Below are 14,688 nucleotides of genomic sequence, written 5' to 3' on the forward strand. Positions count from 1 at the left end.
CAACTCTCATTATTCTATAGCTTTGAGGAGTTAAGCCCCTAATCTCTTAGAGAACGTACTTGCTTTTTGATAACATAACGATTGTTCAAGGAGTTATGAATTAATATCAGAAGCACAGTTTGATTCCATTAGCAAAATCTCCCAACTCTCCTGATTTTGAAAGTCATCTTCCTGAGTGGTTTTGTTGTGTTTGTTAAAGATTCCAAACAAAGAATTCATCAGATACTAAAATTTGATATCCAGAAAAAGAGTGGACCCATTACATGTAATTCATGTTACTGGGCATATTTAAAAAGTAGAAGAAATAGTCCAGGGGGGAAAGTCATTGAGCTGTCTTGTTTGCCCGAACAAGTTTATTTATGTAGGTATGTCTACAACTGTACAATAGTGCTTAACTAGGACCTTTTTTGTTACTCTCTCCTTGTACGAGCATGAAGCAAAAGGAAGACAATAAGCTTATGGTATCAGGGATTTATTTAAAGGAAGAAACCCCAATTCACTCCAATTGTCTGCCTCTGAGAAAACTGCACAGAAATTTTGTGTATTCTGAGAGCTACCCCAGGTACCGCATGATCCTAAATCAGGAAAATAAAACTGATTTATGTTTGGCATTTTGTACTTAGCCAGGAATGTGAAGTGGCTCAATTTAGAAAGGTTTTTGTAAGGTAATGGTTAAAACAAGAGCATGTTTTTTGTTTGTTTTGTAAATAGTCAGTTAACCAGGAAGTTGGAGCATTCTGGTTAATTGTGATTTTGCTATATACTGGTATTTTATAGCTCAGTTTGGTTCTTGTCACTGAATTTGAGTTACAATGTTTGGTATTTGGATCCATTCAGCAAGGACACTTGAAAACTCACCAGCTATCTTTAAAGGCTTAATTTGTCTTTTTTTTGGGGGGGGGGGGGTTGTTTTGTTTTTTCACCAGCTGCTTTGGAGCAGGGGATGTTTACATCTTAATGTAAAAAATTAAAACAGGCATAAATAAAAAAAAAAAATGTCATGGCCTGGAGAAGTTCAAAAAGATTTGGAAGAACTGACATAGAGTTTTTACTTTGTCAAGTAATGATGATTTTTAAAATCATTATTTCATAAATGAAAGGACATTCCAGAGTCAAAAAAAATAGAAAGAAAGTTCTATTAAAATGAATAAATTTAGCTTTACTTTCTGAAACTGTCAGTAGCCATAAAAAAGACATTATAGCCCAGTACATTAGGAAACCACTCCAGACCATCTCTCAGGCCTATTCATGTTCTAAAATTGTACAACTTCTATTTCTTTGGATCTCCTATCCTGAAAGAACTAAATGGGACCACTTTAGGTATCCAAAAAACTATTTCCTAAGGCTATATGTTAGTAAATAAAGTGCCCGAGGGTCACTAAAATAAAAAAGTAATAAAAACCAGACAGAGAAAATCAAGTTAAAATTTATGACTATAAAACTCAACTTCAGGGAATGGCTTTTGGACAGTAGTTCGCCGTCCTCCCAGGATGTCAGCATTCTTAATAAACCTGCTTTTCTTTCCATAAAAAAACAACACACACACACACACACACACAAAGAACCCAAAAAACAAACCTTCAACCTCAAGAGTATGACTTCATCTTAGTTATTTTAGTATCATTTCCCTCACACATGAAAAATAAGAATCATAAGCAATACTTCACTTTCTAGTGTTTTCTAGTGTTTAAGTGCCTCTGAGTTATTTCCTACTATTTGCTCCCTCATACTCAGTGTTAATTCTTATCTACTTCATACCTTTGCTTAATAAATTCTACTTTCTTCTCAAAAGCAGCATAGTACTGAGATATTTCTGGGGATCTATTTCCTCAAGTTCAGCACTGTTGTTCCTTTCTTTACATTTCTGCAAAATCCTTCCAGCCACCAGAGGATGGTACAAGCATTTGTGAACATCAAAGAAACATGAGGAAATCTAGCTGGATGATGAGGTGAAGCTATATTTCCAGGATTTTATAACCTCCCTGAACCCAAAAAGCTATGTGGTCTATTGATCATTGCTACAACTATTTCTTTAGATCTCAGTTTAAAATTTCTAAGTTATAAGAACATACAGCATCCTGTTAGCTAAAGTAAAAAAGTCCACTGTGCAGTTCAAATATTTCTGTGCTAAAGTTTTGACACCCAAAAGACCTCTATTTCCCCAATTACTAAATATCGGGTACCCAGAAAACATTAAGAGTTTCGACTTCATGTTTCTCTTCTACTCCTAACACTGCATATTCTACTCAGATCTTAGATCTTTTAACAAAAAGTATCAGAATCAGGTCCAATCCAACTTTATTTTACTATACTCAGACTTTAAAGCAATTTTCTTAGGAATTCTTTCTATGTCGGGGAAACGATAACCACCAACCATCGGTTGAGAAAACTCGTATTATCACTAAGCCTTCTCTTTTCTTGGAAATAAAGATAATTCCATTAACTATTATTCAAATACTTTTTTCCATTTTTTTAAAAAATACTCTGCATCCTCTATGCTCCTCTTCATACAACACATTTGCTGAATGAGGCACAAACAAGGTAGAAAGACAGCTATGTGAGTCCCTTTCTCACGCTTTCAGTTACTATGTACTGATTTCTTAAAATTGCTGTAAACAGGTAAGACTACACTTCCTAGTATAGAAAGTCTGCAAATATCACTTTCTTTCAAACAAAGGCATCATCTGGAAACCTGATAGGTTCAGTGATTGAAGGATGCTCTAAGCTGAAGCTGACCAAAAGGGCCTCAGAAGGCACAACACCAAGTCACACAATGATTAAATACCAGATGTGCCAAAAAAATGTATATAAGTGGACACTGGTCAACGTTGCTCAAGCCATAGTTCGCCGTAATCAGAAGTGTCTGGACACTGTTGGTAACCACTTTAAGCCCCTCTTGTAACTGTAGAAGTCAAATGTGACTTGTATTAATCTTTTGTTACCGGTGTATATTGAGTATTATAATTAAAATACAGTTTTCCTTTCTTAAAATGTGTATACATATTTTTGGCACCCTTGTATATTAAAGAGAGGACAAGTGTACTCTAAAACTATCATTCCATCATTACACATACACACACACACACACACACACAAATATAGGAAACCTGATTATTCACATTATATATTTCTTCTTAGACATCACTGCTTTACAAAGCCTCTCCACATAAGATCCTCTGGGTCTATTTTCAAAGGGGCACCTGAAGAGCCATAAAGGCCTTCATCCCCTGTCACTTTCATTTGAAAAGAAGCTGGGTGTAAAGAGGTTGATCCAAGCTAATTCCTTGGGTTCTGTCAATCAGCCTAAATCTGTCACTGCTGCCAGTCCAGTGTTCCGAGGACTACTTGAGTCCTGGCTACAACGCATCCACTCTGCTAATATCACTCTTACAAGAGGGCTGCTATTTCTGAGAACTCAGACAAGGCTGTGAAATGGAGGCAGCTCCACTATTCAGAGTGATATTAAAACACAGCCCCTGTCTACTGAAAGCTCCTGGCTGAGAAGCAAAGCAATGTCGGCTGCAAAGCCCTTTCTATTTGTTCCCAGTACAACCCTTGGTAGTTATTCAGAAATGAGATGTCCTCTTGACAATAAACTCCTCCTCCTTTTTCAGAAGTCCGGAAACAAACACGTGACAAACACGGGAGGGGATGGGGAGTAAAGGGACGGGCTTGGCTAGAGGAGTTCACTTTAGAGATGTGCCCCAATGAAAAAACCTAACTCTGCCAGCCTTTACAGCTTTCTGTTTTGTTTATTTCCCAGCTGGCACAGTATCAAAACCAAATGTATACACCAATTTATAGAGAAATAAAAGATGAACAAGAGACAGGCTCAAGAATGAGAGCAATCTTTTATGGCTTAAACCACTATGAAAGATGAAGCACACAGCATCAACAAGAATAAAACAAGTATAAAAAATAAACCTTATTTAGTAATATACACAAATATGCATGAATATACACAAAGGAAATATCATAGCAGGGCTTTCTTTTGACTCCAGATTATATCTTTCATTTTACAATTTTATATGCAGAAATGAGAGCTTCTTAGTGAAATATAACAGGTTTATTTTTATAGGAACATGCAATACTCATTCATAAATATCAAATGCTTTCATTAGATTTAAGATTTTCTTTTTAAATTTAAATTGTCTCCACTACAGCTCCTAGGATTTAACTTCCATGCCAAGATAGTTCACCTCTGCATTTTAAAAGCAAATATAGAATCCACCACCCGATTTAGCTGTCAGGCTACATACACACACCGCGGCTCTCGTTTTTGGGCACCTTTGAAGACAGAGTGCTATTAAATACTGAATATAAGCAGTCTTTTCATCTTACACTGTACAGTAATTATTTCCCACGTCAGAACTACAGCATGAGTTACCATCTCTGACTTGCTCTCTAAGTGCTATGGGCCGAATGGAAAAAAATGAGAAAGAACACCATGGGCTTACTCAAGGGAGTCAGATCTTTGCTAACTGCCAAGAAGAAGTCACGGCTAGTCAGGCACAGCACAAGGACGTACAGCATGAGAAATGACAAATGTCACTGGGCCCTGGTTCTAGGAAATCACTTCCAGTAAATGTCCTCAGAATGCAGAGGCTGACCCTTTCTCAGTGTCAAACACACCAGACAAAAATTACTGCTGCACACGGATCGTGTTTACTATTGTATATATATATATTTGAGGGAAATTGTACATATATACCTGTGGAAAATTTCTGTCTACAGAATATACAGTGACGGTGTAAGACAGAGCATTCCCCTAGAATTCTAGGAGTTGAACTGAAGCAACCAATACTTTCAGTTATCTGTTACCACGTTGGGTTCACACAGGCCTGGCCCACAGAGTCAACCATCTCCTATATTTAACAGGCACAAAATGTAATAAAAAAAGGTTGTGGAGTAGTAGGGCAAAGGCTAAACAGATTTTCTTAGGCATTTTTCATCCTGCATCACAGTGGAAACAAATGAATATAAGAAAGTAAATGACAGGCTCACGTGGACTTAAGTCCAATTTGGATGTCATGATGCATAAACATAAAATGCAGGTGGAAAAGAAGAGTATTTAAATTCCACTCAGTGTTACAAATATGGTCTCATTAAAATATAAACCCTTACCTTTGCTTGTCTCTTATTGGCTTCTCTTCTGGCTTCCCTTTCTTTCAGTCTTTTCTCCTACAGGAAGAGGGAGAAATTAGCAACATACAGACTTCCATCTATTAGGTATAAACCAGACTACACATTCATAACAGTTTTTTTTTTAACCCAACAGTTCCGTGATGTTCATTTTTCATACATGACATTCATTTTTCATTCACTACTGAGTAATATTTCTGAGACTGACAGACATATTCATAATCATTAAGTATGTGTCAAACAGATCTGGATCAAATCCCAATTCTACCACTTAATAGCTGTGCAATTTGGGGCAACTTATTTATATTGTCTAACTCTCATTTTCTCATTTAAACATGGAGATAACAGGAGCACATATTTCATAAAATTGGTATAAGAACTATATAAAATAACATACATAAGTATTTAGCACAATGTCAGACATATGACTGATACACAATCCACATTTGCTATTAGACTAAAAGAAGGAAAAATGCAGTATTAACTATTTCCCTCTTCCTCTGTCTAAAACAGAATTTGTAAGCATATGAATTCCTTGGGGTTCTTAAAAAACCGGCAATATTTTCTCAAACAAAAAACAATGGAAGATCATTCTTATAAAGCATGTTATTATATTAAAATGCTTTGTAACTTCCACATTAGTTTTCCATTGACCATAAAATAGGCAGAAAATGCAACATTAACATTTTTTAAATAAGAAAAAAAAGTGTACAATTTAAAATTCAAAACAACAAAATGATCCAGTTAAAGTTGAAAATAGTTACCAGAGGGTAAGGGGGGTGGGGGATAGGAGATGAGGGTAGGAGGGATCAAGTATATGGTGAAGGAAGGAGAACTGACTCTGGGTGGTGAACACACAATGGGATTTATAGATGATGTAATACAGAATTGTACACCTGAAATCTATGTAATTTTACTAACAATTGTCACCCCAATAAATTAAAAAAAAAAAAAGTTGAAAATAATTTTGTTTTATATAAAAACCTCTTTTCTTCTTCAACAGTGTTCACCTAATTAAAAAGCTATTTTCAATCCAAAGTTCATAGCTAACAATTTTTCTTAATTTTAATGAACTACAAGAGGTCAATGTAAAATGTGAATAAACAGCAAATAATTTTGTTTTCATGAAGTAATATAAAACTGCAGCTATGATTCACAATTACATTCAACATCCATTAACATGAGAATGAACAAGTTTTCTAAATCTGGGTACTCTATCATTACCATTATGCTTCATATATACATGGCTTTCTCCAGATTCAAAACCCAATCCTAATACATATTCTCAAGACAGACCCGAGGCTGCTCTGTTGCTTACAGCTTTGAGAAGAACAGGACAGGCAGTTGCTACTATCCACCTTATCTGGGTTTATAGACTCCTTTATGACAAAGTTAGAACATAACTATTGAAAGTCTCAAAGAAGGTTAAATACTAATTAATGCGAAGAGGGGAGTCCATAGAGCTTAGAGAGTCACTTTCTATAACTTCAGATTGCACAGTAGGAAAGCTAAATTCTAAATGAAACTAACAAAAATTCAAATTCAAATGGTAACTGTGAATATGTCACACCCCTAAAAACATTCATAATGTCAAAAACTATTGTTTCCGTGATCATTGTTCTTTCTCTACAAATGGCTATTACTCTGACTTCCAAATAAAACATACAACAAAAATTCAGAGCTTAACTTGTTCATTGTCCAAGAGCTTAGGAAGTGATAGAGCTGGATCCCAAACCTGGGTCTCTGTGTGCCAAGTCTAATGCTTTGTTCAATACATTATAATAAAAATTAAAATGTCAGGGTTTGGAGACTTTAATAGATGTGACTGTAATAACAGAAGAAAAATTAAGACCTAGCATTATTTTAACCAGCAGCCAATTAATGCTATAGTTGTTATCACACTCTATCCCTGAATGGGTTCTCTAAAGAGCTTATGAGAGTTGTTCTGCCACTAGAGTAATATAATCTCAATGTTTCCCCAATTTGTGGGAGGGGAAAAAGGTAATGGATAGCAGTTTCTAAACATTCGCACCCAACTTTTTTCATAAAAGTTGGTACCAATTACTGATGTTCCATGAGCATTAGCAGACTGAAAAATAAATGAAAGTAGCAAAATAATATTAAAGAATTTAAAACAACCGATCATAATTATGCTGCTTGAGAGCTGGCTTTAGTTTGTGGATGCACGTTTGTAATTTTACCTCTCTTCTCTTTCACACACACACAATTTAGTTCTATCTTCTACAAAAAGAAGTTTTCATGTTTTGGAAGGCAAAATTCAACAGAGCAATACTTTGTTACTCTATAAAGATCACAGTGATTTTCAAGTGTTGCACTACTTAAACCAATTTTACAACTACAACTGTACAAAACAACAAATAACTAGAAATAAAGTTGTACTTTTATAAAAATGTATCTGTCCGTTAGCACGTTATTATCACTATTATTGTTTTCTTACTAACAGTAATAGCTCTGAATTAAGTAACTTGCCTAATGTCACACAGCCAGTAAGTGATGGACCTAAGACTAAAACTGGGTCTATGCGGCCAAGGACCTCATTGCCTCATCTCCCACACGCTTCTACACCCCTTTCCTCCATTAGAAAGTTTATTTACCTTTGTAGATGCATACATAGTGTTTTTATCTTAATATGTTTTAGATAAATGTTTCATTTCCTTTTATTATTAATAATGGTCTGCTACCACATTGGTCTTTTCATCCTGATAGCATTTTTTCCTTATAGCATTTTGTGGACATTATTTAATCAATTTTTGCCAGTTTTAACAGCTAATTAACCACATTTTACAGTCACACACATTTTTGTTGTAATTATTCAGTAGCTGGCCATCTCCCAACACATGAGAGTATTTGAAAATGGTACTTCCAAATTCCAGAGAATAACCTCGATGTGTTCGATGTGTTCATCAGAAAAACCATTTCTATGCAAGTAAATATAAAATAATCTCTATTGGGGGGCTTTTCATCTAGCAAATTTAATCATCGCAGAAAAAAATGTACTGACAATTTTCCACTACTATTGAACTCCAGTATTAATTCATTATAGTCAATGAAGGATATTTTAAATTTCAGATTTCAGTTGGCTATCAGAATTCACATGTGCATGCAGATGGAATAATTCTTTCCTTTTAAGATTTCTGCCACAAGCCTCAGATAGCTAAGAGATACCCCAAATCTTTAAAATATGAAGTGAACATGACTAGAACATGAAACTGAAGAGCAATAAAAAGAATATACTTGAAATACTGGGTGAAACAAAAGGAAAATTAGAAAATTTGTAATTCTTATGTTAAAAAGCTATGTTAACACTATCTGGAAAGAGGCAAGAGTAAACATTACTCCTTAAACAGAGAAGAACAGGAAGTAGAATTGCGGTAATCCAAAATTTTAGAAATGGATATCGGGAAAAAAGTATGTTGTTGTTTTTCCTTTATTGAAGCAGGAAAAATATTCTGCCTTGGAAAATAAGTATATGAATTACAGATGCTATAAATGACAAGACATAAAGAAAGATAAAAGGTTGGCGGTACAATGACTTGAGGGGAAAAATATAATTGAATTTTATTAGATTCAAACTGAGGTTTCCCCCACCTGCCTTAATTTTATGTGGTTTCAAATGCTTTAAATCCTTTATTTTCCTATTTCATTTTTTGAGGATAGATTAGTACGAAAAGCTATTTTATTCCACACAAAAAGAAGGCAACATTTAACTTTAGTTCTGCCTTGCTACAAATGATTAAGTATAAGAGCATGAAATTCAATAGTAAAAATCAAATTCACATGGGACAGAACAGAAAAATCACATTTCAAGGTACAAAATATTCCCTTTATAGATGTTATTATACTTCTTTTGGCTTCTCACACACTACAGGTCCTTAGCTGCCAGAAAAGAAAGTGCCATGAAATATGGATTTCATCAGTCGTCAGGACTGTATATTTAAATCATGTTCATCTTATGGTGATCTTGGAAATTTGCAGATTTGAAAACACAACTCATATTTCAGGAGGTGGTGGAAGCATAGCCTATTTGAATGAGTCTCAGGCAACTGTGTCAGTTTGGTAAGGAATTGAGTTCGCAGCTGTTAGCCACATAGAGAGAGACGACATCTATCCTTATTTCAGTATCCCAGGAGTCTCTTTCTCAAGGAAGAAAATTGGCTCAACAAAAATGAGCAAAAGATGGATTTCAAAGATTTTTGGTCCTAAAGATACACCTGCCCTCCAAGAACAAACTCTCCATAAATCTAAATCCCTTCCAAGAACTTAGAACACAAGGTTCTCTGATCTGTTACCTATTCTACAGAGTTTCATTTGAACAACATAAAAAAATTGGTCTTTAATACATAAATCTGCAACAACTACAAGAAGGATATGAAGACAAGGAGAAAACCTTACATGAAAACACTGATTCATTAATCAATTCCTTCAAATATTTGTACTATGCACCAGGCGCCAAGGCAGGCTCTGGGGATATAGGGACAGGCAAACCAGTCTTCGTAGTCTGTGATCTAATGTTGTCAGACCCTTTAACTCCATTAGTACCAAACTCTTCCCTTGCTCCTCAACCTCAGTCTGTGCAGCTATTAACCATCAATCTAACAGCCACTGCACCTCTCAAAACACCATATGGTGTTAAAAGGAATCCCACAAAACAAGGTTATCTTAACAAAAATCGATAATGAACAGCTCAAAGACTTGCCACACACTGATAAGATCTGTAGTTTTAAGTGTCTGTTTCATTTTGGAAGCTAGATATGAAGGAGGGCCCAAGTAAAGATGAACTGAGTATCATAAGATACTATAAGCTCATGAGAAATGAACTAATCAGAAACAGTCTCAGAGACATAGAGGAAAAACTGAGGGTTGCTGGATGGGGCAGGGGGATAAGGGGGCAGGTGAGGGGATTAGAAAGCACAGTCGGTAACCACAAGATTGCCACGGGGATACGAAAGTCAATTTAGGGAATGTAACCAATAATATTGTAAGGTTTTTTAGGGTATCCGATGGACACTTGTCTCGTTAGGGAGACCACCTCAGGGATGATGTAGATGCCTGATCACTGCACTGTACACCTGAAGCTGAAGCTGAACAATAATGAATGTCAACTATAAGTTTGTATATATATATATACATATGTATATAGTTACAAGAAGTGAAGTACAGCATTAGGAATAAAGGCAGTGGAAATGTAATGGCTCTGTGCGATGTCAGAGCGGTAGTAGATGGGGGGAGGGGGGTTATCACTGTGTGAGGGATATAAATGATAAATGTCTAACTATTACATTGTTTTGTACACCTGAAACTAATTTTAAAAAAAAAAAAAAGAATAAAAATGTCCCAGACAGACAGCTCCAAATTATAGGCAATGGTTCTGTAGTAACAGCATGGCTTCATATATGGATATAGAAGGAAAACTGACTCTGGGTGGTGAACACAATGCAATATATAAATGATATATTATTGAAATGTACACTTGAAACCCATACAATTTTACTAACCAATGTTACCCCAATAAATTTAATAAATAAAAATTTTAAAAAATGTATTCTGGTACTAGTAACTATATATCTCTGCAATGAACCTTCAGTGAAAGGTATTATTAGTATGGGGTCCTAAATTATAAACTATTATCCAAAACACTTTTTCACCCGTAAATTTGAGACTAATGCCCTTGCTCTAGAAACATGAACAATTTCCACTATTTGTCATTCCTTCTTCAAAACACTCCATCCCTATTATTATTACCCTCTACCTTTTTATTCATTGCTTCATAGTTACCCTGTTGTAAGAGAATGCCTGATGATTTGAGGTAGGTAGAAACACAGATGAATATTAGGTTGGTGCAAATGTAATTGTGGTTTAAAGGGTTAAAAATAAATGCAAAAACCGCAATTACTTTTGCACTACCTAATAGTTAAATACAAAATCTGTAGAGTAACAAAGACCTTGGTAAGAGTCCCAGAGCTGCTATTTGTAAGCTTGGACAAATTACTTGACCCTTCTAAGTCGTAGTTTTATTATCTGTAAAATGAGGCTAGCTCACTTATTTCAGAAGTTAATTTTTAGCATATAATACGATAATGGTAACATATGTAAAACACTTAGTGCAGGGTCCAACTAACTAATATGTTATTGTTAATTTACTTATTATCACCATTCCTAAGATACCTGATTACTGCTTCCCTCCTTGACTAGCATATAAATTTATGTTTAAGATCATTGGGTTCCATCCCAACTCAATTCTGTCAACAACAAAATAGATTTTCTAAAAGGTCCCTTTAATTCTTTCCTAACTTTCTAATGTTCATGCTAGTAGTAAGCAGAAGCAATGCTGTGCCATCTTTTCAAGCATCTAGAGCCACATCTTGACATGCTTATGTTACCTAAATACCCAATCCAAAATGGATAAAGCACTCAAAGGAAATTTCAAGGGAATGAAAGGGAACTTCATAATGAATGCTTCTCTCCACTCTCAGCTGTTACAAGGAGATATTACCAACCCAAACACAAGTACTCTTTCAGAGCTAAGAATAATGATACACACCAGAGCAGATTTTTGCTCCATTAAATTAAAATCCTTTCAATAATGTGACCCATGGTCCATCTTTCACAGTTCTGACTGAATTATCAGAAAAAAACATTGTGTCCATGCAAAAGTAGTGCTTTCGCCTTTATAATTTACTAATGGCTTTATACGCAAAAATTATAGCTTGGGCTATAATTTTACTTCTGATGAATGGTTTCAAGAGGTTCAGCAGAGAAAACAGTAACAGGCATAGTTAAGTACAGTTACTTATGAATTGCCAGGGGAAGCTAAAGAGCGAATGGTCTCAGAAGAAAATGATGCTTAATGGCTACAACGAAGCCTCATGAAGAGAAATAAAGCTGACTGAGTAACCCAAAGCAATCAAACAAGGGCCCCTAAAGTCCACACGGTAAGTAACTATGAGTTCCAACAAAAGGGCAGCTAAAATTCTATGCCCAGGGATGCCATAAACTGTACTTTTTCCTTTTGCTATAAACTACTTAAAATTCATATTGCTCGGTTTCTAAATCTTTAGGAGAAAGATAATCACCTGAGTCACAGTACAAATTACAAAGCTTCAGAACTGGTAGATGAAAATATGAGTCAAGAACAGTGCACTAGCACGGAGGAAAAACAGGTGGAAAAAAAAGAATAGCCAGACCGACATTACAAGGACTGAGTGCATATTCAAAACTATGACGCAAAGCTATTAATTTTAAACAGCAGGAACTAACAATTACTTTCGAACAGAATCACTAAGACTAAATTCACTTATGTATTAAATACCTTTACCTTTTAAACCAAAAATATAATCATGAAATACTTTGAATATACTGAAAAAATACTTCTAAGTTTATGAAAACTTCTAAAATTGACACATTTTAAAAAATATAGAATGTGTCAAATACAGAATTGTGTTAGTGTTTTAGGGAGTTTTCTTTTCACATGTGAAATTCTTTCAGGCACATTCCTCATTCACAATTCTTCACGTTTTTCTATCTTCATGAAGTAAAGTTTATTCCTAGGCCCTCATGTTAGTATTTCAAGTAGTCTTTAGGCACATACAATTCTTCTCCATATACTTTCACAGAAATAACAAAATTATGAGTGATAATGTCACAGGAAACATAATTACATTTGCTAAAGATAAAACCTTATGCTAGAAGAACTAAGAATTGTCACTATAATAAGTAATATACTCAATTAGGAAAAAGTACTATTTCAAAACCAATAAGTGTTGCAATTAAAATAAAATAATCTGCGCAGGATTCATAAGACAGTTAATTTTTAAAGTAAAATTTTAGTAACTGTTGGAAAATAAGTGAACAAAAAGGAAGCCTTATTATCAAGCAAAGAACTCATCTGTAAGCAGGGAAAATTACAAATTAAAATTCCACTTTTCAAACAGGAAGAGAGAATTTTATGCCCAGGTCTTAACAATACACACAGAGCCAAATGATCTCTGATCATCTGGAATTAACTCCCACTCCCACTCCCTCATTTTCCAGAATAGTCACGTGCAGTCAGTCCAGACTTCTGACTAGCAATCGCAGGACTAGGAAATGCCACACTCAAGATTCAAATGCAAGGATCCCACAGTACAGTACAATATGCTTTCCACCAAACATCATGCCAAACGTTAAGACTTGCCATTTAAGAAAATACTTCCTATCTTCTAGGCAAAAATCCAGTCCATGGCAGCTTGGTGCATCACTGATTTGAGCTCCTGTATTGTCTTGTGTATATATAGTAATAAACATACTAATTCCAAAATGCTCACAAATGTGAAATTTTCGCTAATTTAATAAACAAATACTTACATGTGGGTAAATAATTATTGTACTGATAAAAATGCCAAGAAATCAAATCATATTTGGGTCAAGAAGCACTTACATTAAAGATGAACAGAGATAAGATTATTTTAGTTATTTTAGTTCCGTGTGCTTTTTTCAGGCTACATATTTTCAACCTCCAATATGGAAGGCATGCCACCTTGTACAGAATACACCTATTTTATATACAATAACAACCTTTTGGTTTTTTTTAAAAAAGACCAAATATCTATTTTAGTTAGAGGCACTGACTTCCAAATGAGCAATATATAATGTTCTTATAATTTCTCTCACACCTTTGTCAGCCCAAAACTGCTCTGTTCAACCTTGCTGTGAGAAAATCATAATGATAGTTTAAAAATTGCATGTTACATTTTAGCAATGGTGCAAAGAAAATTATTTAAAAGCTCAAAAACAAATGGAAATAGTAACATGTAGAACAATTTATATACAGAATACTACCATTCATGTAATAAAGGCAGAAAATAAGAATGTATATTAATCCCTTTATTCCTATTTACATAAAGAAACTGGATTGATACATTAATAATTAATAAAAATAGTTACCTATGCAGTGGAGGTATAAATAATAATGAGAAGTATGGGCAGAAGCAAGACTTCTCAATGTTAAGTTTTTTACAATCTTGATTTTGGAAAAATGTAAATATATATTCACTTCAAAATTTTTAATGGAAAAAATAGAGGTGCAAATCTAAATGAAGAAGAAAAAAGACAAAAAAACAAAGGTACAAAAACCTTTTGTGCAGTGACAGAACAGCCATAGTTAAGTATGATTTAATTATAATCTTCCCGAGGACAAAGGAAAGCATGTACCTTAAACATTCTATTTCACAGCCTAGGGCAGAGCCTAGCTCGCAAACATGTGTAATCAATGTATAATTAGTCAATGTGAAATTAAGTTTCTAAAGGATGCAGAAATGTTATTACACAATATGGACACAGTAGTAACTTCCACACATGGGGGTATAGGGGTAAAAAGGAAGACAAGAAACGGTGGGAGGAAACATTATTTTATGTAAATTCTTCATATTTCTTTTATTGCTATCTACAATTTAAAAACAAAGAATAAAATGTTCTTATGCTCAGTCTTCCCCTGGATAAATACTCGAAGTAGACTATAAGGTGAAACATGACAAGATACTGACACTC

The 14,688-nt window shown here is 34.6% G+C and overlaps 1 protein-coding gene across 2 annotated transcripts in view; it reads right to left on the reverse strand.

The window, feature by feature from the left end:
* DDX10 (DEAD-box helicase 10) overlaps positions 1-14,688 on the reverse strand; it is a 289,111-nt gene that overhangs the window by 93,858 nt on the left and 180,565 nt on the right. For both annotated transcript variants that reach the window (XM_019714905.2, XM_019714904.2), the window contains exon 16: positions 5,125-5,181. In XM_019714905.2, the coding sequence (XP_019570464.2) occupies positions 5,125-5,181 (57 nt within the window). The remainder of the gene's footprint in view (positions 1-5,124; positions 5,182-14,688) is intronic.

This window comes from Rhinolophus sinicus, linkage group LG06, assembly GCF_036562045.2.
Source record: "Rhinolophus sinicus isolate RSC01 linkage group LG06, ASM3656204v1, whole genome shotgun sequence".
Taxonomy (NCBI): domain Eukaryota; kingdom Metazoa; phylum Chordata; class Mammalia; order Chiroptera; family Rhinolophidae; genus Rhinolophus; species Rhinolophus sinicus.